The sequence below is a fragment of the Macrobrachium rosenbergii genome, chromosome 3, assembly GCF_040412425.1.
Source record: "Macrobrachium rosenbergii isolate ZJJX-2024 chromosome 3, ASM4041242v1, whole genome shotgun sequence".
Taxonomy (NCBI): Eukaryota; Metazoa; Arthropoda; class Malacostraca; order Decapoda; family Palaemonidae; genus Macrobrachium; species Macrobrachium rosenbergii.
The window spans coordinates 89,163,427-89,191,416 of NC_089743.1; the positions used below are offsets into that span (position 1 = coordinate 89,163,427).

General features: G+C 36.7%; 1 protein-coding gene across 4 annotated transcripts; it reads right to left on the reverse strand.

Moving 5' to 3' along the window:
- Nucleotides 1-21: 21 nt before the first annotated feature.
- LOC136827250 (uncharacterized) lies at nucleotides 22-27,990 on the reverse strand. Of its 4 annotated transcripts, none has more exons than XM_067085034.1 (4): nucleotides 27,861-27,990; nucleotides 3,281-4,087; nucleotides 2,334-2,511; nucleotides 22-1,259 (listed from the first exon to the last, which is right to left on the reverse strand). In XM_067085034.1, exons 2-4 carry the CDS (start codon nucleotides 3,975-3,977, stop codon nucleotides 1,055-1,057), a joined length of 1,080 nt encoding a protein of 359 aa, XP_066941135.1. In that variant the 5' UTR covers nucleotides 3,978-4,087; nucleotides 27,861-27,990; the 3' UTR covers nucleotides 22-1,054. The 4 variants fall into 4 exon arrangements, with proteins under 4 accessions (XP_066941135.1, XP_066941124.1, XP_066941132.1 ...); XM_067085023.1 differs by having other exon boundaries at nucleotides 3,281-4,104; XM_067085031.1 differs by having other exon boundaries at nucleotides 3,281-4,104; nucleotides 26,780-27,967.

Genomic DNA, 27,990 nt, shown 5'->3' on the forward strand with positions numbered 1-27,990 from the left:
TCATAGGATAATGATTTGCAATTGAAACGTAACATCATTTTTTATTGTCATAACAATAACTTTGTAAATAAATAATCAGGCATAAACCTGCACTTAACACTAATTTACTTAATTTTATGAAGGCTGAAATATATCAATAAATCATACTCTGCAATTTTTAACAAATTATATCTAATCGTGATTAGGCTATAACCAATATAGTCTTGATGCTCTCTTTAGCAATATCTTGTATGTTTATCTTTCACATTTATTCACACAGCACAAACTTACAATCTATTCCAAATAAACTCATTAGACATATCAGAGAAATAGTATCTTTTAATCTTTTTATTCACTATGGTATTATAACCTATTTACTAAATCCAATCTTTCTGTATTATACAGATGGAACAATTTTTAGTTTCCAGTAATTCAGGAGTTAAATTCAGAAGTTAAACTGCTTCAAGAGGTCATTCCATTTTGTAAATAAAGAATATGGTTGTAACAACGCTTTCTTACCCGAAGAAAGAATCATTGTTTATAATCAAAATACGCCTAACTGATAAATGAAGACGAAAATATTAAGACCAACATACAATGACAATGCCTGGGAAGCATCAGATATCCATTGAAGTATTTTAACATCTAGAATTTTAGGTAGTTTTGGTTTAGGACATTGATGCAAGAAAAGGGAAAATAATTACTATCGCCCGAATGAAAAACAATGCATACAAAGCATCTGTAAAAGATCGATGCCTTTGAGGATTTGTTCAAGGATCTATGGAAAGCATCATTTTATCACAGATGAAAACGAGCTGAATAAACGCCACACTTCCTGAGACCCAGAGGAAGAAGAGGCTTCCTCTCGAGAGTTCGAAGAGACACAAACATATGGAATGGGAAAAAAATATGAATACATAAATACTATCGATAAAAAAATTCGGAAATACTCAGTGATGAATCCAGCATCACTTCAAGGAACCTCGAATGATATGAGCCGAATATACACGTACAGAACTTGTCATGCACCAGTTCGCGTATCATCGTCTGGTAAGGCCAAAGTCTGCAGTTTGAATCAAGTGTATACCTTATTGACCTTTCCTTGACTCCACTCGGCATCCAAAGACTTGAATATCAAGCGCTTGAGATGCCCAGAAGAAAATGGGCAAGATGGGTACTTGGCTTGGCATTCGGAAGCCGAAGTCACTGCCTCTCCCAAGTCGGCTGCCTTAATGTAAGGCGATGCCCAGATCGGAGTGTCCTTCTTAGGGAACAGAAATCTGGAAGTATGGGACGGGTTGAAAGTCAAGAAATCTTTGTTATGTGAAATATACAATAACATTACTTGTGTTTAAAGAATCAATGGCAATTATAAGTGCACAAATATTGGGGGGATTTCTTTTACAAGCGATATAGTTCTGTGTGTATTTAACAGCTTTAGGACAAATAATACATGCACAAATATTTCTAGAAAGCTATAGTTTTGCGTGTAGTATTCAAAATTTGGGTCTTAGCAAGCCTACAAACAGAGCAATTACAAATGAATTCATACAGTTCCTTTCATATGTAGCAATAATAATGTAAAGACTAGGCTATCTTAATCATATATCTTAAAAATATATATGCTGTTAGCTTTAAGATTTATTTGAACAACTCTCCAATTGCTCACAAGAGTCACAAAACAAATCAAATGAAAAGAAAGTCTACGTTATTATTAATTCTGAAATGTTATCCTCAGAGATCAACGGGAGGTTCATTTTGAATTGTGAAAATCTAGTGTCTTTAACTGGGAAAATGTAAAACTTTGAGAGTCACAGTTTTAAATACCGAGGGCAAGTGGCTATAAAAGAGACATTGAAGACTACGAAGCAAAATGGAGAACTGAATACTACATATACAGCAATTGCAAGTTCTGAGTGATACCTAATGCAACTGTTAATAACTCTTAATACATAGCATCATATTTTAATCAGTATCACTTGCTCTATAGTGAAAAAAAGCTCAGTTGAAAAGGGTTCGTAGTTTTATGAAAGTGGGTCTTAAGTCTAACGTTTAAAAAAGTTGCACCTTCATTTGATACCACTGTCCTGTATAGCCCAGCCTATTATTTTGCCTTCCAACTTCAACATTGCATTTAGCATCCAATCCAAGAAAATGACTTAGAATTGTGACAAAATCGAAATAGTTAATATTCAATCGTTTGAAGACATTTTATGAAACATCAGTGTATTTAAAACCCATCTGAAAATTAACCTAAAACTGACCAGCATTCCTGTCGTCTTTGTAAACTGAACTCTGACAATCGTAGCCATTTGAAGAAAGTAGAAAGACTCAGTTTAGCCAGATGACTCTACCTGAATTCCTTTTTGAACTGTGACTGAAGAGGGCTCACGGAATCCTCTGGGTCAGCGTATATGGCACACAGGACAAGGGGAAGGCACTGCAGGCGGTCCTGAGACGCAGCCACGATGAAGGTCCCCCTCAAACCGTCGAAGGACGTCCCTGAGTCCCTGCGCCCACGTAGGACATTGACTGGAATAAGAAGGATGGCGATGTCAACAGCATTGTCAGGGATTTTGTCGTCCTTTCACAATAAAAAATGGAGATAATTTCAAGAATTTTTTTTAAGGAAAAGCTGGAAGGATCCATTTTCTGAGATAGTCAATACAGTAGTGACTGGTTAACAAAGACATGGTCCAGTTGCCGGACTTCGTCAGAGTGAGATGAATATAGTGGTTATTGCACCTTCACAGCCAAGAATGAAGATAGTTATGAAACGTACCTTCTTACTTTTTAAGAATGATGAAAAATTTGCATTCACTAAAATGAATATTCAATAGATTTATGAATAAGTAAAGAGACTACGGCCCAATAACCAGGCTGTAACAAAAGTTTATAGGTTGAATGTATGACTTTTCAAAATAGTTCAAATTACATAACCTTTAGAAAAGAAAGCTATATATAATCATTCATATGCTGACGGAACGGGAGTCCATAAATATTGAGAGACAAATCTCTTCGTCATTCACATTAAGAATTATACTGGAGAAACATATCCACAGTTATGTATGAACGGAAATATATTTAAAAATAAATTTAAACGGACAGCTTTCGGAAATCTGATCGATTCCCATTATCAGTCGAGAAGGGGAATCGAAACAGATTCCCAAAAGCTCTCTGTACAGATTTATTTTAAAATACACCTGCACCCATACATGAATCTGGATTTATTCCTACATTTCAAAACCCATGCTGCGATGAGCATTTTTTAAGAGTCAAACTATTAATCAAAATGTCTTACCCTTTGGTTCCAGCGAACGAACGTTCGTATTGACGCCTTCTTTGTCAAAAGTAACATTCGGAGAGGCAATTATGACTTCGGGATCATTTTTGTTCAGGCTGGCTTGGATGCCACTGCCATCAACCACCACGATACCAGGGATATTGGGGATACCAGGGATACCAGGGAAACCGCTGGTGGCATTCCCGAAAATATTCTGGAGATTGCCAATGCCGGCTAAACCAGCGAAGCCAGCAAATCCGGCGAAATTAGCGATTCCAGGAGCGGCGGTCCCAATGAGGGACAGAAGAGAGCTCCATATTATGTTTCCTATCATGCTCGTGAGGCTCGAAACCAGCCACCAGATTCCTTCGACAATGGACCGAAGGATCTGGACGACGATTTTCGCGAGCAGGTAGAGGGAGTTCTCGGCGACGGCGTTGCTGCCGTCCTTCACCGCCACGCCCAGCCATTCCCTGATGGCGGGACCCACGCCGAAATAATTGTGGTTCAGGGCATCGTAGACGATGGCCGTGCCTCCGCCTAGGCCGAAGTAGGCGCTGGCGGCTTTGAGGAGGCTGCCGGGGCCACTCCAGAACCAGGCGGAGGCGGCGTCGTAGAGGAGGTTGTTGAGGGAAAACGCCTCGGAATTGTTCGTCAGAGACAGGAGCAGTACAGCCGTTACAAGGGTGTATTTCGTGACTGCCCCAAACGACATATTTTTTTCCTCTCTGCTCCCCGCCCGCCCCTCTGGGTACGGCGACTTAGAGGGTATTAACTTTTTGCATAGTCTCTCGCATTTTCTTGCTTTCTACTCACTCGATTGTCCTACGAAATGAGAGGAACTGCAAATCACAAGAGCAGAAATGTTGCTTTTGAAATGGTGATTATGAAATATCCTTTCATTGGAAAATTACATAAACATAAACTCGAACGTCAGAATACTGTCAAGATACGAAAGCGCAACTGTACCTCAGAGTTTACACAAATCCGGAATAATAATAATAATAATAATAATAATAATAATAATAATAATAATAATAATAATAATAATAATAATAATAATAATAATAATAATAAAAGTTGTTTACATTAACGTTTAGTGGGATCAAAAATCTCTGAAAACGATGCTAACAATGTCTGTCATTTTGACATCCACAGACCTATGCATACACGAGACACAATCAGTCATAGAGAACTTCGTACTGGAGCCGAACTGACTATTTCACTGGGCCGTTTCTCCTTGAAATTTATTCTGCTTCAGCAAAACACACTGAATGGAGATTCAATAATCTTTGTCCTTATACATCATACAATAAATATCGAAGTGGGAATCAACATAATCCCAGTAGATTATTGACGGTAACAGAAGTTCTCTCAGTTAATCAATCGCTATCAGGGGACACTTTCAATATGGACACAAAAATCATCTCTAAGATTTTTTTTGTAGACTTTTGTACCCTTCTCACAAAGCCAACAGTTAGGTAAAGACCTAACATGTTATTCCACTGGACCGTCCAGTCAGATTGTTAGCGAGGTGACTGGAAGACTGGAAGACTGGAAAGAGGAGAACCTACGAAAGACGCAACTTGGTGGGTGAGTCAGTGTTCAATCCGGTATGTGCTAATGAACACGTGAGATGACGTTTCCAGTTTCCTCTTGAGTTCGAATCTCTTTCATAAACAATTTGATGACAAACAAGTTTTCTTTCGTCAATAGAGATTATTAGACCTTTCTTGCTAATCGAGATTTGTTTTCTTACTTGCAGAAAAAAGAAATGAAGAAAAACAGGTGAAATATTTAAACTCAATTGAAAATACATTGATGCAGATTAGATATCTTCGTTCTAGTTTTCATGAAATGACATTTCTAATTTCTTCTTAAAATTCGAATCTCTTTCATAAACAATTTGATGACAAACAAGTTTTTTTGGTTAATAAGAGATTATCAGACATTTCTTGCTAATCGAGATTTTGTTGTTGACTTGCAGAAAATAGAAATCAAGCAAAAACAGGTGACATATTTAATTGTAATAAAAAATGTATTGGTGAAGATTAGATATCGTAGCTCTGGCTTTCGTGAAAAGAAAGCGAGAGAATGAAAAAGAGAACAATGAAGCTTTTCCAGAAATGAAAAAGTGAAAAGTAGAGAAAGTACAAAACTTCCTGCTTCACTAATTATCGCATGAAATAACAGAAAGCTGTTAGAACCGACATCCACGAACACAATGTTTATCCTCAGTGACGAATCATGACGTTGTTGGCGAAAGTAGTAACTTTTTCCTTTTAAAAAAAAAACTGACTCCATTCCACCTTTCCTGCTGAACCGTGACATGGATTTCTTCCAGTTGAAAAATTTCTGACAAAAAAGTCTAGTTATCTTTTCCAAAGACAGTATCTCTACATCTGGTGGGTACTTTGCTTATTTGGGTATTGTCTGCAGATCTGTGTTGATGCTTATGAGGAGAAAGCTGGTTAGCTGTGCAACGCAACATGCACATTAATACCAATATACTGGATGTTGTCATAACGTGCATTAAGATAAACAGGATATGTATATATATCTATATATACACACATATAAATATATATACATATAGCCCAGATCCACAGGAAAATGACAGGCAGGTACTGAACTGCCTGTCATTTTCATAAATTCACTGTCTACTAATCACGTGCATCGATTGTAATTTTTAAGCATATATACATATTTATATATATATATATATATATATATATATATATATATATATATATATATATCTTGATAGCCAAAGTGGTCAAAGTTGACTGTTTATCTTTGTTCTGGACCATAGAACCGAATTCAAATTCCAGCCGGCGCTGATGCAGGTAACTTTGACTTGATAATGGAGTTATGTAGGGAGTTGAAACACTCACGTGTGTGTAAAGAAAAAAATTATGTACGTGAGTATATATATATATAGGCTACTTATATATATACATATATATAAATTTCTGACTCACATCAGGATCGACCCCAGGTCTTTCAGTTGAAAGGCAAGGGCGCTGCCCACTAGGCCATACAAGTCTGAAATTTATTTCTGTTCCACACGTGATTGTGTGTTGATTATTTCTAACACACACACACACACACACACACACACACATACATATATATATATATATATATATATATATATATATATATATATATATATATACACACATGCACATACACACACATATATATACATATATATGCTTATGTACTAGCGTGTGACCTTAAATCACGAAAAGTTAAACGTGGCAAATACATAAACAGATTCTATGATAACAAAAGATGCTTTATCTTTGTTAAAGAAAGGCTACAAATCTAACGCCTGACATTCCGGTCTATTATAGTCGCCGTATTAATTTGCATAAAAATTTCCAGTTGTGCTAACAGCCCTCTAACGAACCCCATACAAACTCAGTTTCTCCTCTGGAGGCCATACGGCCGGTAAAAAAGTTCTTTTCTGGGCCGAGCAGCTGTGGCTCATTCCATATTTAATGAGAAAAAAGATAAAAAAAGAGGAAATATTTTCGTGTGAGCTCTGTCCAGATTTGACCTACATATCTCCGCGGGAAAGAGCCCTCGTGGTGAACAGAATAAAAACCTTTACTGGGAGTACCGCAGCCGAACTCGTCATGGGTGGAAGATCCTCGCTAGAAAGCTTTGTATAATAAAGAATTCTGATGATAAGGTAACATGAGGACGAAGATTAAGTAGAGAAAACTAATTCTAGAGCCCTCTTAATAAATTCTGGGACATGTTTTGACTGGCGAAAGATAACTGGAGCAGAATCATAATAACTCAACAAGACCTCAATTATTCACTTTCGTACGCTTTCTAATAATTAACACGGTGATAATTTATTCTAATGCTACAAGTTTATGACTGGGGCTAATCAAAACCTATTGCAAGACGATGAAAAAGTAATAGGTACAATAAATAAAGAGGAAAACTAATAATTACTCTTCCTTTGAATGTAATCAATTCCAAAGAGTGTCTGTAGATGCGAAGCTCAGATCTGGATATCAAAAAGAGGTGGATAGGGACTTAGCCAAGAGCGCCTTTCGTGGGATGATGGATAACAGGCGCTAGATTAATTATGCGTATATTCGAAGCTACTCAGCTTGTCAGCGGCTTTCATCCATAGAAACAAAGTACGGGAAATCACTCGGTAATTTGCATCACACCTTAAATACTGGAAATTTGTAATGTCACATACTGCACTACCGTATATCCGAATGCACACAAATTCACACTTACAAACGCGCGCACACGGAAGTTGTATAAATTTTTTGCTTTTGTTTTTTTGCAAGTATCTGCGTCGAATTTTTTCCGATTCTCGCGAGTTAATTCTTGATTCTAAACGCGTGGATTTACTTCTTCCATTTATTGTTTTTTTTTGACACAACACATTTCTCGCCTTTATTCGGCATTGTCAAGTTACAAATTACTATCTAGGTGGTCCTTTGCACCACCCTGGGGGAGAATAAGATTGTCATCTGGGCTCCTCTGCATACCATAAGAATTGCGACACCCACGACCCACTAGACGGAAGGGACTGAGGAGTCGAAAGCACGAGAAATTACCGATTGACGAAATTTCAGAGGCCTTTGCGTGGCAAGGCGTTGGAAGCGATGATGAGTTTCTCGGTTTCGATTTAGCCGGCCTTATACCAGCGCGGGCCCTTGCACGATGTGATGTCAAGGTCTTTGTAAGAGAACAAGAGACTTGTTGCGGATCTCCGGATCATCTTGAATCGGATCACCAGCCGAGATTTCAGCTACAAGACAAGGATTCCAGCCTTGTCTAAGCGCCTGCGTGCGGGTGCAAATGCTCAGCTGAACGACCGCCAGACCAGAGCAGAGATTGGACAGTAGATTACATGACGAACCGCTTTTTTGAACTCGAAGCTTCAGACACAGAATACGCACAGGAAATCAGTAGCGGATTTCGAGGATTCAGCTATGAATGGCGCCCCTAAGAGTGGATTATTATCAAACATCATTGTCAGCAAAAATCAAAACTTACAATAATAATATCAGTAGCAGTAGCAGTAGTTATTCTTGTTGCTGTTGTAGCAATAGTAATATAGCACTATAAAGAACAGATTTCCAGAAATCAAGTTTAAAATATAAAACAGCAAAACGATCTTTCTCGCCATTGGGAAGATTGAAACTTATCTCAGAACAACTATGACAGCTGATAGACTTTCTAACTTCGCTATTATCCATGTGCATAAGGATATTGAAATGAATGCAGAGGATGTGATTGATAAGTTTGCTTTAGAAGGCAAACATAGACTGGAATTTGCTCTTTAACTTTACTGATACTATGCGTGAAACGCCTAGTATGTTGGCATGACAAATGCTTTGTCCAGTTTACCGTTTGTGAAACATGTAAATGAAATAGGTTACCACTTACTTGTGCCAAATATGTATTTTTCTTTTTACTTTACTGGTAAATTATGTGCATTACTTTATTTGCAGATAATTTAACATTTGTGGTAAAGAATGGTATGAATGATCAATATTTCAGTTTTGATCAATAGGTATTCTCTAACTATTGAAACTGGATGTATCATAATATCCCCATTTTCAGTCAATCAGCAGATCTGTAACTGGTTCCATCTCTTGAATTATTGGTTACAGGTTTTCATATTAACCAATATAAGTACCAAAACGCTTTAAAGTAAATGGATGTTATAAAGCTCATAAACCCTTACTTTAACAAACCCCCCTTTTCCTAAATCCTGGATCCGCCACTGCAGGAAATGAATTTATATAAGTATATAACTATCTACATAAATTCGAGTGTATTGCATATACAGTACATATGATACGTATGTAAATTTGTGAATGTTTATTTGCATAAACCTTTATAACTGATAACTACTCCTGCAGGGCAAGATGGTTTTACTACACGTTGAGTTTACAAATGGCATCGTTCAAGTAAGGAAACTTTCTTTCATTTTCTTATGTTACTCAGTTCATATTGAATTACACAGCATGATAAATATAGAATGAACTCAGTTTACAAGAAACGCAAACCTTCGCCTATGAACTGAAACTGATCGGCAACAACAATGTTGCAAACTTCACGCACCCTCCGGAAACAACAACACTAAATGGTAAATCCCTTTTCTCTATCTGAACGGTTGATATCCCCCAATCTCGTGGTGCCTATAGCAAATGGGTTCCTAACTTCATTCTTTCATTTGAAATCTTCACTGTACACTATTTACATTTTAATAATAACAGCTATACAATTATTTAAAAAAAAACAAGCTTTGTTAATAATAATCAATCTCTATTGTTCATGTATAGATTGAGTTCTTCATTGGAAGGGTGGGTAGAGCTCTCCTTTAGAAAACGCTGTTATTGACGTTCGACTCTCGACCGGCGTATGAAAATTGAGGTATTTGTTTCTGGTGATAGAAATTCGTTTCTCGTCATAATGTGGTTCGGATTCCACAATAAGCTGTAGGTCCCGTTGCTGGGTAACCAGTTGGTTCTTAGCCACGTAAAAATAAATCTGATACTTCAGGCCAGCCTAGGAGAGCTGTTAATCAGCTCAGTGGTCAGTTAAACTCCAGATATGTAACTTTTCATGTATAGATTGTAATTATGCTTTCCGTATATAATCATTCACAGAATTTTTCGTACATACTGCCAATACAATGTTAAAAGTTAAGTATATCTTGAGTTTAACTCAGATCACTGAGCTGATTAACACACTAGTCTCTAAACTATAGATGAACTTTTATTTTATTGGCTAAATCTAAGCAACGGGATTTGCTGTGTGAAATCCAGGCACATTATAACAGAAAATAATTTCTATCGCCAGAAATAAATTCTTCTTATTCTTCACTGGCCGGTCGGAGATTCGAACTCGCGGCCAACAGAGCGGTAGCTGAGAACGGAACCCGCTCTCCCAACGAAGAACCTGCTAACACTGAATATTCGCGTAACTGAATATATACAGTTTTGTCACTGAGTACCATATAAGCATAGGGATATTGAAATATATGCAAAATGAGTGGTTCACATCAAATTCACTGTCTACTTCTCTGAGGACCCTTCTACTGCATAACTGTATCCGCACACGACGCGCAAAAAAAAATAAAATGGAATAAAAAGCTGCTGTGACAGACTGTACTGTATTACAACTGACAATTTTGTTCTCCTCCATGCATCAGTCTGTGCCCGAACTTGCCTGAGGCCAGCTCAGTCAATGACAACGAAAATAGCACACTGCAATTCAGTAGCAAATTGATGGTGCCTCAGACTGGCGAAGGGGTTGCCTCCATGATGAAAATAATTGGAAGAAATACATCTATTTACTTTCAACCAGAAGCTGATCCATGAAAATCGGAAATGGTTTCCGACGATACGAAATTCTCGAAAAATAACACTGATGCCACTAAAGCAGCTGCTTTATATATATATATATATATATATATATATATATATATATATATATATATATATATATATATAATATATATAAAATATATTTCTATTGACATCAGTGGCATTGTTCATGAATACTGTCTTCCTATCAAGACTTTGAATCAGTCTATACCTCTTGAGAACTTTGCCAGAAGAAGAAAGAAGTATAGAGTGATTCAAAGTCTCGATAAGAAGACAGTATCCGCGAACAATGCTATTGACTTCAATAGACATTGCGTAAGAGAGAAAATATGCCCAAATAGCACACACACACATATATATATGTGTGTGTGTATTATACGCTTTTTGAAGAGAAAAAAATTTTAATAGGTGATCAGCGTGATGGGTAACCTTAACAGATAAGAATGTTATGAAAAATAATAACATATGCACGAAAGTTTTCACGTTGGATGAGATTTATCATAAAAGGAATCAGCACCGTATGTGGCATTAAGGTAACGTATTACCTTCCACCTGGCTAAATACTCAGGAAAAATAATGGGTTCCTTGATGGATAAGAGGCATAACAGGTAGCATCCTAGAGAAAAGTCCCCCATGCCAGGCACTTCAAGTATCGTAGGGTCAGAGCGAGTTCTAGAATTCAAAAAATACTTCAAAGATAAATTATATTCATATATAAATGTAATTATTCAGAATGCAGGTAAATGTGTGTAGCTAAAGGGAAACGCTTATTCATAGGGTATATTTAAACACGAGGTCTATAAAACGCTGTTAATGCTATTAACTTACACATAAAGACAGAAAAAGAAAATTTCGAATTTTGACAGAACGCATGGTCTTACAAAGGGAATTTCCCAGTGATATTTTCATTACCATGGTTTGCAGCGAGATAAGATTGAACTGGATACAGAATTTCATGTACGATACAAGCAGTACAGTCCTCTTTGCTGCTCTGAATATAGCTAACTTATATTAATATTCATGTAACTGTAACATCACATACTCATATGCGAGTTGTATCTGAAGCTTCGAGCCCGAAGGTGCGGTTCGTCCGATCCAAAGGTCAGTGCCAAGTTACCCGAAGGTCATATTTTTTGTACATTTCGGTCCGCACGCAACACGAGAAAGGTTGGAATGCCAGGCTGCAATTTTCCTTTTATTCTAGGAAGCATGGAGATACGAATTTATGGAGAGAGAGAGAGAGAGAGAGAGAGAGAGAGAGAGAGAGAGAGAGAGTTAAGTATAAGCTAGTTTAACCAGACCACTGAGCTGATTAGACTTATTTTACGTGGCTAACAACCAGTTAGTTACCTAGCAGCGGGACCTACGGCTTATTGTGGAATCCGAACCACATTATGACGAGAAATGAGTCTCTATCACCAGAAATAAATTCCTCTAATTCTTCATTGGCCGGTCGGAGACTCGCACGCTGGGCCATCAGAGTGCTAGCCGAGGAGGATAACCACCCGTCCACTGAGGAGAGAGAGAGAGAGAGAGAGAGAATGGTAGACAGTACAGTACATATTATGATGGCGTTCTGATCACTCATGTCTGTCATTCAGTTTTCTCTTCCCCCATCCCATCCCAGCTGCGAACCACAACAGGTTGACTAATAAGCAGCATGGAAATAAAATACAATTTAAGAAGAGAGAGAGAGTGAGAAATGGTAGCAATTTGGATCTGAGAAAAACTAGTTTTACTAAATTTTCGTTATTAAAGAAAGAAATCTTGCGGGAAAATGCGAGAAATGCCTCGCGCATTCGCGGCTTGATTTATTTGCTCAGTAAACCATTTTACCTGTACAAATGATTCATGCGGCTTCAGCTACAGCATTTTAAGCAGTAAATCAAACGTCAAATTTTGTCAGTTTTACTCGCACGCTTATCATTACTCGTTAGGAATAGTTTCTTGCAATGAATATCCTCTTTAATATTTTTTCTTTCTGATTCTGAAGGAATGGAATTAAGTATGAAATTTAGTCCAAAGGCCAAGCCAAGGGACCTGTGAGGTCATTCAGCGCTGAAAGGGGAAAATGAGAGGAAACAATTATTAGCTGAGGGTGGAAAGTAGGATGGAAGAGATTACGAAAGGAGGTACAGCAAAATGAATGAAAGGGGTGGTTGCTGCAAAGAACCTTAATGCCTACAGTGCACCGCCTGAAGAGGGGGTTTGCAGTGTGACATTGCTATTCCATCTGTGTTCGCAAACTCTCACGATCACTGTGGACTATTCAGCGTTACGGCAGGAGAATGACTGAACTGATATCAAACAAAATAACGCAATTAAATCCCACTAACAACTTAGCGTAGCCTAAAAGCATTCGGTTAGCACCTTTCCTTGCGAACACCAACACCCTAGAATTTTTATATACTATAAAAGTGTCCAAAAACAGGTTTGGCCTGTTAACGCAAAAAGTGGGCACTCTCTGGCTTTTCGTTGTGTAAAGTGGCCGCTGCTAGAAAACATTCGCGCATCACATTTTCTTTATATCATCAGCAATGGTAACCGTGTTTATGCTATAAACATGACATTTTGGCACTTTTGTCAATGTTCAGTCCTTTAGACATAAAATCATCCTATCCTTTAACTGTATTATTCTTTGGTTTATCTTTATTATTTTAATACATTAATTGTTAGAAATTGGTTAGTTTCGATTCGCTGCAAAGCATAATCGCTCGAAGCATCTTTCAATGTACATCTCAGGTACTGAATAACCCATCGTACTCCTAAGATGGCCTACAGAAAAAGAAAGTCGTCTCCCACTTTGACTGAACGAAAGAACTCAGAGCCGGGGGAAGGAAGACTCTCTTCGAGAGAAAGAGAGGCCAAAGACGACTGTCATTCATTTTGAAAACACCGGAGATCGAAATTTACTGTAGTCCTGTTTCCAGAATTTAAAGGATCCTCATAAACGACGGTCTTAATATCCAGAATGCGAAGCATCAACGTATTTCTGAGCATGAACGATCAACCACCAAAATGGCGAACATTTGTCAGAAAATACCAGAAAACTTTGGTTATCTCGATGGATACCACGGGAACTGTTATTCTTACTTGCATCAACCCTTAGCAGTCTCAAAAGCTCCAGTGTAAGTACAACTGTTGGTGAGAACTTAGGGAAGAGAAGCATAGGACCAGTAAAGAGAAAATGATTTTTGACCCTGACTGTACCTTCTGCAATAAGTCTGGTCGTATTCATGTAAAAGGAAGAAGCCGCAATGTTACCATGTCAAACCTGTTAGAAGACACTTTAAAGCATACAAAAATCTTAGCCTTATTAAATCCTGGGGGCGGGGGGTGCCCGTAATGACCCCCCCAACGTACCCGTCTAATTGAAACCAACGGGATGTCAATAACAGCCTTTGTGTCCCCTGATGGTGCATGTGAACGTAATGCAACATGTACATGCATTATGTGTATAACGTTCATAACTGGCGACCCTAAAGATCTGGTCTCTTACGAGTAAAACAAGGAAAACTCAAAAGGTTACTTACTGCATAAATCTCCTCACCAGTTCTCCTTGTCTTTTATAATTTTCTTAGTTTTATACCTATCTATTTATTAATTTACTCTTTCTTTTCTAATAACTGATCTCTCCTTTTTATATTTCCTAGCACTTCTTTCAAATGAACACCATATTGTTTGGCAGCCTGAATTTTAAGCCAATGGCCCCTGTGGACTGGTTCCATCTGAATAGGGTTCATTTCTGAATAATAATAATAAAAAGTTAACAATTTATGTTCTAATGAATTTCTACATGATGTTCTGAAAATTACACTGTTATGAAAAGAGATTAAAACAACAGATTTACAGTAATGAAAAATCATTCCATCTTACTAAGTTTTCATGTTTGTACAAAGGGTAAAGAGACTGGGAAAAATTTAAATAAACGCAAAAATGTGATTGCTTTCATATAAAACCTATCCCCTGCAACTGCTGGTTCACTGACAACAAATAAGCTAAATTTGCAACATGCACGGTCATTACCTTTTTGACAGACGCTTTCCATGTGTAAAATCCATTTTTTCAATGTGAATGAATAGAGAGAGCTGCTGTAGCTGAATATAAAAATAACAATAAACAGTATTTACTTTACTGGTCAATGTACCTGCTTCGTATACTGTGCCTAGTAGCACGAAGCACGAATCTGAGAGAAATTCAATAGTCCGGGAAAGCGTGAAATGAATTTGGCAATTTCCGCTTTTCAAAGTGAACAAGCAAATTTTTACGGTTTTTTGTTATTTTTTTTTGTTAAAGTTTCCATTACAGAGGATGAATTAAATTTCCTGTGACCTATTTCAGTTTGATTATAACGATATATCAACCAGAAGAAAATAGACAGAAATTCTTCCTAGCTGATAAAGCTTTAAAAGAAAAATTCGTTCATTACTCAGACACACACACACACACACATATATATATATATATATATATATATATATATATATAATATATATATATACTATATATATATATAATATATATGTATATATATAAAACACTCTCTCTCTATATATATATATATATATATATATAAAACAACTTGCTCTGGGATGGCGAAATGGTACCCAGGCAGTAACTTTCCAGTCATTGGCAAGTCTTGTGGGTTTGTACGTGTGTGTGTGTGTGTGTATATAAAGTTCTCATCCATGTTTACTAAGAATAGCACCACATCAAAATGCTTGTTTTTACTCTCCTTTCATCCCCTCCTAGACAAAGTATTAAGCTGGAAAATATCATCTAATCACAATACCAAACCTCGCCCACATATCCTCACCGCTTTCTCCATTGTTAAGATTGCATCCATCTTAAAATTCTTCTTGATTCCGTTTCTTTTCCGTGACCGTGACTTCGCCGTTTTCTTGGTATAGAGTGTACAGTTTAAACATTCCGGACACGAAATGCAAAATCACCCAACTCTTCTCTTACCGCGTCAGTTGTAACGGTCGGCGGATTTGGTTGTAAAAATGTGGAGCTCGGGTTTAAGACGCCTTCATCGCGCCTCTAAAAACTGTCGTGGAAAAATTAAAGGTTTTAAAATCTTTGTGGATGTACAGTTATTATCGTTATTATTTTCTGCAACGTAGATCCTCCTAAACAAATCTCGTCGAATATAACTGCTGAATCAGCTCCGATGATTTTATACAGAATCTTTTATGTTTGGAAATACTTCGTATCACTCGGGAGTGGGGTGAAATGACTCTCCAAAGAATATCTATGGTGCATATTCTTGAAGCACAGGTCCAAGATGTTTCGAATATACTACAGCTGAAGATGTGCTACTATGGAAGGAAGGTACGATGTATTTTCGTTGATTATAAGATAAACAGTTGTCTGTACGAAGCTTCTGGGACCTGTACTTAGAGAATAAGCAACATACTTATTCTTTGGAAAATTACTTCAACCCATTCTTTACGACCAAAAGGTAGTATTTCCAAAAACACAGAAGATTCTACACAAAATTCCCTAGTCCCGATGCAGTAGTTATATTTAACAAGGCTTATCATTATTGCAGAATTGTGTCGGATCTTATATATTCACAATGCTGTCATTATGTGCTATTATTCCTTATTACTGCGTTATCTCCAGTATGTTTTCTCCGTGAGGTAAAGCACTTCTCACCCACCCTCTCGAGGGCAAACGCTCGCGAGATACAGATCTCGCACCGAGATATCTCCTGAACAAAGGAAGAAAACCTTGAAAAAAGTATAGAAACTACATTCACAAAATCCTTGAAAGTGACCCTATAAACGACTTGACTGACAAAACGGTGGATACACACATACACACACACACATACGTTTGACTATTCTTATATTAAGCAGTATGTAATGTTAAATGACAAGACGTGGGGAGCACGACTTCGTTAGGCTGATCTGCTTTCCAGTATAACCTATTTTATGCAGAACGATGTCTTCAAATGTACGACGTGATATCATTTTCGACTTTCTAGGTGGCGTCGTTGGTATAATTCTACTTTTAAAATAAAAAAAAAAAATAAGAAAAATATGCATATAACTAGATAAAAGTCATAAAGACGAATTTGCACACACATACATACAAAAGCACATAGTATATAGTATATTTAAATATATATAAATATATATATATATATATATATATATATATATATATATATATATATATATAAATAAAGATAAAATCCACGGAGGACAGGGAAACACTGGAGTGCTGCGAGGCCTTTCGACTCTCAGTCTGCTAAGTAAAGGACGACAGACAGTCGAAAGGCCTCGCAGCGTTTCCTTTTCCTTCGTGGATTTTTTTATTTATATGTTCATCACGTTCCGTATTTTCGTGATGCAGTTATACATACATATATATACAGTATGTATAAAGTTCTCATTTTTATGAGATAAATAATACAAATATTATGAGAACCACTCAAAACGAAAACGAAAGAGATCAACTGACTCTTCGCATATTAACTCAGTTAGCTACACCTATTATAATTTTTCCAGAAGCCTGGAACAAAGATTTTATAAAAAAAAAAAAAAAAAAATTGCTGATATAAGTTATCAGTAATGGCAATTTTATCCTCAACATGTGAAAAAAGAAAAACCAATGATTCAGTAGTCGTTAAGCTGCATGATGTACTTAAGAGACTAAATTAACAGTTAATATATTTCTAACGTGAACTGGAGTTTCTCTTTTTGACGGCAAAACTCCTTCTGGATAATAAAAAAGTATTGAGAGAAATTTTCCTAGTCTTGGAAAACTTTAATAGTTGACAAGAAGGAACGTGACGCAGGAGCAATGTCTTTAGTGAAACTCGCCTATCAATTCTGCAAAGGTTCTCGTTCTCAAAATGAATTTAGACCTAATATCTAGGCTCGTGAATCGAAAACGCCATTCAGCGCTCGAATTCTTTATGGTAATAGATTAATGTGTCTGTAACTTGGTGTGGTGAAATTTGGCCAGTGGAGTCAGCATTTCGAAAGATCAGTAACCTTCGCCTGAGACGTAGGTACTAGCTTTTCCTGAATGAGCTTTAATATCAGGTTTCTTCTCTGACTTTTTTAATAATAATAATAATAATAATAATAATAATAATAATAATAATAATAATAATAATAATAACAATAATACTAACAGGAACACTAGGCACGATTCCAAGATCCCTGAGAAGGATTCTGGAAAACCTAGAAGCCGAAGTAGTTTCAGGACTCATGAAGAAGAGTGTGCTACCAGAGCATAGTGATGAGTGAGAAAGTGATGGGCTCCCTAAAGGCGGATGCAACCAGGAACGCCCCACACTAAAAACCATAGTCGAGATAGGATGGCTGTGATAGAAAATAATAATAATAATAATAATAATAATAATAATAATAATAATAATAATAATGGTGAAGAAATCCACAGTGATGTAAATGTAAATATATATTAGAAATATACAGGCTACAAACGAGAGCTTCCGAGAATCGAGCGTGTTCTCGACAGCTCTCGTTTGTTTGTATATTTCTAATAGATATTTACATTTACACTCACTAATGAGTTTCTTCCTCTAATGAAGATATCACTCGTGCTATTATGAGTTGTATGAATAATAATAATAATAATAATAATAATAATAATAATAATAATAATAATATAATAATATCCCGGAAGAAGACCATCTCTTAAGCACGCTTCATTGAACAGAATGGCCTTCTGGATGCCGTTCAGTTTGTATAGCAGTTTCTCTGTCTCTCAAATAAGTTTCCTTGCAGCAGCAAGTGAACTACATAACAGCTGTCAGGAGTTCATTTATTCCTTGACGTTTCTACAGTACTTTCTGCCATTTATCAAAAGGCGATTGAAGCCAGGGGTGCAGTTATGCCATGTTAATACTCGCAAGCGGGTTTGCAGAGATTTGAGGCTATAATAATAATAATAATAATAATAATAATAATAATAATAATAATAATAATAATAATAATAATAATAACAACAACAGAAAGAAAATGGATACCAAACGTGGGACAGAAATGGACCCACCATATGCCAAAGATATTATTTGAAACCACTCATTCACTTGCTTTTCAGTCACACTCTTTAATGAAATCTTACAGCAACGATTACTGCAGTGTCACAGTCCTCTTCATGACAAATCACAATACACTGCTATTTAAGCTGTGGTCCCCATCTGGAATAGCTAATGCTATTCTCTCCTAAGTGTCATCAGAAAAAAAAAAACGCCTTGGGCACATTGACAAGTACTACGGCCTTACTTGCCGCTTGCAATGTAACGCAGCATCAGGAAAGCTCGGTACCCGATAGGAAACCAGTTCTTGTAGCAATTAGAAAGCTGGAAGAATAGGATCAGACTATTTTCACTTTGGTACGTTTTGTAAACAGCAAATATATATAGCTTCTTTGTAAAGGGTATGACTGCTGATCATCAAGTTATTCTTAGAAATTCAATTTGTATTGAGAATGAAACCGGTGAAATGAGTAATCAACGTCCTCTTTAGAGAGAGAGAGAGAGAGAGAGAGAGAGAAATCGCTTAATATGGAAAAAGAAAATCGATATGTTCCCTGTCTGGAATTTGCTATGAATATAGCATATACTTAAACCATCCACTTTTGATATATTTATTAGCATAACTAATTTTACTAAAAATGTACCTGAAAAAGTTTAAAGATGTAAAAACACATTGACAAATACATCCCCTTATTGGTCAGTTCAACATAACCTTCAGAATTCTCGTCTAAACTTCAGAAATCACTTCTGATTCCTTTTCCGGCAAATTCAATAACACTCTTACTACCAAACAAGGGAATTATTGTTATTGGGAAGAAACTCTACATCTTTTTTTTTTTTCTAGCCATATTCCTTCTTAGTTTTCTGTAAAAGAAAACTATTGTGCCGGCATTGCCTGTCCGTTCGACTTTATGCTGTCCGCCCTCAGATCTTAAAAACTACTGAGGCTAGAGGGCTACAAATTGGTATGTTGATCATCTGCCTTCAATCATCAAACATCCCAAATTGCAGCCCTCTAGCCTCAGTAGTTTTCATTTTGTTTCAAGGTTAAAGTTATTACATAATCGACAGCTACAAGCAATATAGGATATAGCCACTGGGTCGTGGTTAAAGTTTCAAGGGTCGCAGTCATACAGCATTATACCGAGACCACTGAAAGATAGATCTATTTTCGGTGACCTTGATTATACGCTGTAGCGGCTGTACAGAAAACTCGTTTGCGCCGATGAAACTTCGGCACATTTTTTATTCGTTTGATTTTGATCTTGGTGGATATTTCCTATTTGGCATCCTCCTGGTCTTCATGAGAGTTTACACACGAAGAAATAAATAAATAAATACACGGAAAAGATATTTTCTGTTCTCGCTTTACCGGCCACAGGATCAGAGTTCGAATCCCGGAATGGCGGAATAATTCAGACCCATTCCGTTGAATCACAACTGTGACTGATGACCTAAGCACTGAAAACATGTACCTGGAATTTGGGCAACTGTGGTGGGCTGCAGCCAGGGGAAAATGTGGAAAGGCAGTACCCCTACAGGACTCCACTCTCAGAAGGGAAAAGGCTCAATTATATATATATATATATATATATATATATATATATATATATATATATATATTACAATATATATATATATATATTACAAATATATGTATGTGTGTGCTCTGAAGAAATACACAGTAGCTAAAATTAATCTTGGGATACTGAAAAAGTATACTAAAGCTTTAGCAACAAAAGGAACGCATAATAAAAGAACAAAAAAAAAAGGGACTAAGAATAGTAACATTAGGGAAAACGTAGTCGACGTACAAGACAGAGAGATCCTAGAATTGAATAATTCTGGGTTTAATCAATCCTTACTTGAAGGCAAAACGACTTTAAGGCAAAGCGAAACGTTCTTTCTGGAAAAATAAAAAAACCACAAAGTCACCGAGAGGGATCTTACGCGCAGTCTTATGCGCTTTTGACTATGATCGTGACGTCAGCGATTTTGCAGTACAGAGGATCTGTTTGCAAGGTTCTCCTACAATGACGTAGCATTTGTAGAGGATAGGAAAAAGAGAAGGAGCGACCTTTATCATATCATCTTCAGCAGTGTATAAAACAGACTTAAAATTGCTTATTCTCAATCTGTCTCACTTTCAGCTCGTATTACTGTCTAGAATAAAATCTTTATTCAATAAAACCTTGCTGGAAAAAGGATAAACGAGAATTTGAATATGATTTTTTAAAAATTTGCAATGTTGGTGAAAGTTATAGTTGCAACAGAGAAAAAATAGTGCTGAGTTGTGCATAAGCCCTATATCAACCTTTGCTAAACTGCAATCATGCAGGAAACGAGGTATATCATTGCAATGAAAACTGCATTTACTCTCTATGCACCCGCAAGAGCACACAAACAGATGTACACACACACATACAGTATATATATATATATATATATATATATATATATATATATATATATATATATATATATATATATATATATATATATTAACTGTTTACCATGTGTATGTATGTGTGTGTGAAATTCAACTCAACATTAGATTGCTTCCTATGTAAGGTACAGCCCGAGAGAAGAAATATAACAACAGTCTTTGTCAATTGCAGGTCTATTTTTGTTTTCAGCCGATAATACCAATTTACGATTTTCCAGGAAATAAGCAAAACTATATTGAATGAGGAGGAAACCTGCGTAAACTCCTACGATTTAAAAAATATATCAGTCTGCATTTCGGAAAACTAATAGTATTTGATAATAAACAGAGAGCATCTTAATCGAATAAGATTACCAAATGTAGAAAAACGTACTTTTATAAAAAAAAGAAAAAATAAGCACGTAGGGAATAAACCGCCATCTAAATTCATGGATAGCATCTTCAGTGTAATACGTATAGATTTTAAAATTCGAAAGTCTTGTTCACTCCCGGAAGCAGAAGGACGGTTGAGGTATTTTCTAGCCAAGGAAACGATTCAGTAATAAGACGACCTAGCTTTAAAATAATTTTAAAATTAAACCGTCTTTCTTAGGAGGAGGTGACTGTTGATAAAAAAAACAACACTTTCAAAGCCACATTCCTAATTTAAATGTTGAACCGAGGATGAACCCCTCGTCCAGAAAAATTCCGCAGCGTTAGTCGTTTCAGACACGCTTTATCGAGCTTCGTGGTTAATCGTCATTAATATTAAACACACGTCTCTGCTCTGCAGAAGTCTAGACGACATAATATCTCTGCGTGACCTGACAGTTATGTTTCTATTCGGTAAGAATATTTATGCTAGAATTCGAAAATCAGAGTTGCATTTAGAAGAAGCGAGGTGTGCTTTGATTTTACACTGACCGTAAACTGCTAATTTGAAGTCGGTCTGGGGCAGACACGTCCGGAAATGACATGCCCTGTCATTAACATTGTGTTGATACTCTTTTTAGAGAATATTATTCGTTTGGCTGAATTACGTTAGCTGTTCAAGATCCTGTGAATTAGAAATTATTTTCAGAATTGACACTTGCTTTTGTTAGACAAAACCTTTACAGTCACATGGCAGTTCATAACCTCTGCGTGAATTATAAATAGGTTTCTTCTACTTTCTTTTTTTATTCTTATTGTAGGCTATCCAGGTTTTTACTGCAGAAGTTGTCAGCATTCAAATTACTTTGCATTTTATAACGGTAAATAGAATGGCTTAGACTTCATAAATCTTAATGATTTTCTTCTCTAAGGTTCATATGGTACACGAGCAAACTATTTCAAGCTAAACAGATAATAAGAACCTACATTCAACGTAGCAAGGTTCAATACTGCGTTGGGTTCAAATGAGTGATATGCTGTAAAAATACACTGTATATTTTTCCCTTCCAAATATAGTATTTATCACAATCAAAACTCAAACATTCAGTGTAACAAGGTTCACAAGACTTCGGTGGATTCAAATGCGTGAAATGATGCAGGACTATGACCCGGTGGTGGCTTATCCTATATCGTTGCCAGAAGTACGATTATGGCTAACTGTAACCTTAAATTAAATAAAAACTACAGAGGCTAGAGGGCTGCAATTTGGTATGTTTGACTGGAGGGTGGATGATCAACATGCAATTTGCAGCCTCTATTTCTCAATCGAACCAAAGATCAGAAGGTGGACAGAAAAAGTGCGGACAGGAAAAAAGTGCGGACGGACAGACAAAGCCGGCACAAAAGTTTTCTTCTACAGAAAACTAAAAACCTATATTGAATGTAGCAAGGTTCAAAATACTGCGTTGCGTTCAGAGGATTGAATGACGCAATAAACTCTGCGTTCTTGGCAAAGGCGGAATTTACCATGATAAAGCAAACGCCTCACCCAGTGTAACAGGTTCAAAATACTAAAACAGGGTGAAATGAAATACTGTACAGTGTATAACCTGTTTGTCCAGGAACCTTGGCAGCGAGAAAGTGAAAATTAGGGCGGGTACCGTTAAATGGCCCACTGCAGGACCATTCCCATAGAAGAACCTACCCTACCAAGACCTGCGTCTCTAGAGAATACGAGATCTTCTCATACCTGACCCAAAATTGACGTCTAGGACGCAGTTAAAGGTTTCTAGACCTAGATCGAGGCATTCTTATGCAAATGTTAAATGAGACTGATATTGGCAAACTTTAGGTTTTTATTCTTTTTTATGTTTTCTTTCACTTAAAATTACATTGCATGTTTGTAAATCATATATATATATATATATATATATATATATATATATATATATATATATATATATATGATATATGACTGAAAAAATCTGTTCCTTTTGATAAAGTGGTGACCTAGTACCTGGTAGTTAGTCAATGTGGTAGGACAGAAGTCAGGGTGGAAAAGGTCATGGGACTCCTGAGAACCGGAAGGTTAACACCTTCAGGAGATTCCAGGTCAAGAGGAAAAGAGGTCGGGGTCATATGTATACACACACACACACATAGGCCTATATAATATATATATATATATATATATATATATATATATATATATATATATATATATATATATATATATATATATGTGTCTATCATATGCATATGTATAAAAATATGTGCATGTATCTATACATACACATGTTCGAGGAGAGAGATATATATATACAGTATATATATACATATATATATATACATGTATGTATATATGTATATCCTGAACAACTCTCTTTCTCATGAGCTGTGGCTTAACTTTTACAGCATATAGTGCTCCTAAATGTGTCAACCTGAATTTTATAAAACAGCAAAATTTACGGGCAGAGATGTTGTCATTAGTAAAAAAAATCAAGATCAGTGAAGAATAACAAAGGAGAGAAATGTGGAACTCCCCAAGAATTTATTCTTAGCAACATTGTCACTTTCAAGAATTCCAGGTTAGATGCACTGTGTCTACATTATGGCAGAGAGAGAGAGGGGAGGAGAAAGAGAGAGAGAGAGAGTTCAGTTCCACGTAACCTACATAACTGGCATGTAGTGGAAGTGGTCGCGGGCTTAGGAAGGAAGGATATGGAAGGAGGGGCATCTACGCTCTCTCTTAGTATGTATCTTCTACAGACTTTCTCTCTCTCCCCCTCTGTCTCTCCCACACTTTTTCTCTATAGCTGTCTCACATAGGTGATCTCTCTCTCTCTCTCTCTCTCTCTCTCTCTCTCTCTCTCTCTCCTCTATCACCCAATCTCTCTTCTAACATCCTTTCCTAGTCTCACTCTCTCCACTTCTTACATACACTTCCTCCCTTTATTCAGTTATCTGTGTGTCTGTCAACAAACACGCAAAAAAAAAAGCAAGAACTAACAAAAGGCCGCAAATACAAGCAACGGCTTTCTTGTTTGTTGTTTCTATCACTTTCGCTTCATCGCACTTTCTCCGCATATCCCTTCCAGGAGGTTCTCCGCCTGGAACGGGTATCTCCCATAGCCGCTTGACCTTTCCCCACTCTGAGAGAGAGAGAGAGCTTAGGAGCTAGGGTACGAATTTCCAGAGCTACAATACGTTTTATTCTAGTATAATTAAAGAGAAGAAGAAAGCGGTCTTTTTCTGTAGACCGACTAAATCAGTTGAGAAGGTAATGGCACAGCCGTATTAGTCTCTAATAATAATAATAATATTTTTATAAGAAAAAGACTACCTTTTTACGATAAAGCAACTAAGCTTTGTAGCACATGGTCATACTAGGCCTATATACAAAGAAAACGTTAACAACAATAATCACGCCACCCCACCCTCTGCAAGAACCGAGATCGATACCACGAGGAGAGGAGGACGTATTTTGAGCCTATTTCCTGCAAAATTCATCATACCCATAGTTACCGAGATAGTTAATTAGGTTTCAAGTGGTTAGCCGACTGTGGTGAGTCACAGCCTGGGTAATGAAGGTTATGTATGAGTCTAGCAATCTCATTCCACAAGAACGAGCTGAGAACAAGGAAGTTAACATACTCTGGAGTCAGTCTCTCTGAGAGGAGAAGGCGAATGTAAAAAAAAAATAAACACAAAAAAAACTAACCTCTAATTTCTAAACGAGTTTCTGTTGTAATCCATTTAAAATCTAGGAGGTGAGCTCTCGAGCATGCTCAGTACTGATTATTACAAGCTCTCTTATACCATTCATTCTATTTTGACGAAAACATTACTGTTGATTTTCTTGTGATTAACAAAAATAACAACAATCATCATCATCATGAACTTTGTAATGAAGTGTAAGTACACTCATAAAACGAATGATTATCATAACATCAATGAACAACATTTGCATCAGTATAAATTGAATGGAGCTAGCAAAAAAAAAACCATGAGTTGATTGGTTTCTCAGTGATTTCTTAACAGCTGATATCCGTCTTTCGGATATGACTTTCTTCACCATCAAAGTTCTAAATTAGAAATTAACCTCATGTAAAAGGGTACATAAAACGTTTCGCGATTTCTCCGCTTTATTAAAGAATTAACTTCTCAGTTGCAGAGTTGTTGATGATAACAAGACCAAAATAATCGATGGAATATCCATATTTGCGTACCAGACCGGATTCCTTCAATTCATGGATAATTACATTACCAAAATGGGAGATATGAAGAGATTAAGAAAAGCAAGAATGGAATTTCTCCTTATCTAACCCTCTTCTCTCTCCATTTAAAGTTGAGACAAATTTAAAGCTATTTAAATATTAAAAGCATATAGAGTATATGAGCTAACGATGCATAGAGATATGAACTTCACTAGTTAATTTCAGAGAGAGAGAGAGAGAGAGAGAGAGAGAGAGAGAGAGAGAGAGAGAGAGAGAGAGAGAGACTGACTGTGTGGTTGCTTCATAACAAATATCCGGTTTAAGAAAATTACTTATAAATCGCTTCTTTGTACAGTACTAAGTAGAATCGCCTACAGATTTCTGAGAAAGTTCATAAAACAAGTATTTTGGATGCTTGGATGCCAGTGATTTAAGTTATTCAAATCTAATAAAATTTCACTTAGAACAATTTCTTGTTTAATGACCTGGGAAGAATGTAGCGTTTCTAAATTTGTGAATCAAGCATCTTTGTGGGCCTACGATTCAGGTACTTCAAAGTCGCTAACAGAAACTGTGCGCATACTTAAGGAAATCCATTATTAAAAAAACATAGTATGAATATATTACCAACCCAAAATTAATGTTAAGAATGAGACAAATCTACAAACAATTCACTATCCTGCTTAAATATTCCAGAGGTAGACGCAAGACAGTCAACGTGTGGGTTTGGTTGGGTTTCTCGAGGGAATGGGGTTAAAACATCCACCGTAGCTCTCTTAGGGCAGAACAAGACCTTAAGCTGTTATTTTAAGGCAGTACTTCGACAAGACCCTCAAACGCGGCTCCGCTCACAGGAAGGATTTACCAGCGAATAGACAATGGTTCCCTCCTGGAGGTGAAGGGGGTGAAGTAGCTACGTCTAATTTCTTTCCTCTGTTACTTCCTTATTTACTTTCACCTCTTGAACTTTTAACCTTATCTGTCGTGTCTCTGAATTTTCTCCTTCATTATAATCAAGTCCATTAAAAATGAAGGAAATGGTATTGCATTTGGAGTAACATTTTACCAAAAGAGCAAATATAAGAAAGAAAGGGTATTACAAACCTGCTATATCACATGCTCTTGGTAAACACAACCTAATATGGCAAATTCGTCACTGAGCTATCTAATTGATTGATTTGCGAACCGATAAACTTTTATAAACCGAGCAATTAACAACTATTCTACACCAGTTAATGAAATGCTCCTATTGAAAGCATATCTTGGCCTATTTTTTCAGTATGCCGTTTCCCGTAAGAGGGGTGGCTCCACAGAAAATAAAAGTCATCGCTACATTTATTTTCTAATAATATAAAATTAAGGATGAACCCCCATTAAGAAAAATACTTCCACAACACCACTGGCTTTGATTTTCAGGCATGTTCAAATCAACAAACAAAATGGGCATGTACTCGAATAAATTCTAAATGCTAATTCACCATAACGAGTATTATTTTCAGATAATGAATAGAACAACGAAATGAAGTTTTCAGCTTCAAACGTAACACTTTCAACCTTTCACCCGAGTCGGAGGTCATACGTCATTGTATGAAATGCCTTCTCGTTACTTCACTGCGATTTTCACTGAAGTTGGAATGCCTACACCTTATTTTGTCAAGTATTTTCATCACGAAAAGTACGAGTTAACACTTCGCAATCGGACGGCGATGTGCATTCACGAACAGAACAGCACACAATGGAATGTAGGCTGTTTCCTAGTTCAACACAATCTTTTAGACGATAAAACTTTAAAAATAATAATCCCAGGCATTTTCTGTCGACGCTATTTGGTGGAAGGAGCGCACTACCACATTTTCCAAATGTAGGTTGTTTCCTAGTTCAACACAACCTTTTACGAGATAAAACTTTAAAAATAATAATCCTGGGCATTTTCCGTCGTTCTATTTGGTGGAAGAGCGCACTACCACATTTTCCGAATGTAGGTTGTTTCCCAGTTCAACACAATCTTTTAGACGATAAAACTTTAAAAATAATAATCCTAAGCATTTTATGTCGTTCTATTTGGTGGAAGAGCGCACTACCACACTCTTTCCGAAGCCCCGCCATGACAGAGTATAGAGCACACTGGGCACAAGCTAAAATACAGCAGTACAGCACACTAATATCAAAACAACGCATTTCGTACTATCATTGTTTATTGAGTTTCGCGCTCGACGTCCTAACGGTCGCGTCACTCTCCCTCCGCGTCCTCCTGGAACGACCACTTTCCCGCGCACTGCCTTCCACCACACTGACCTAGACCGGGAGGAGGGAAC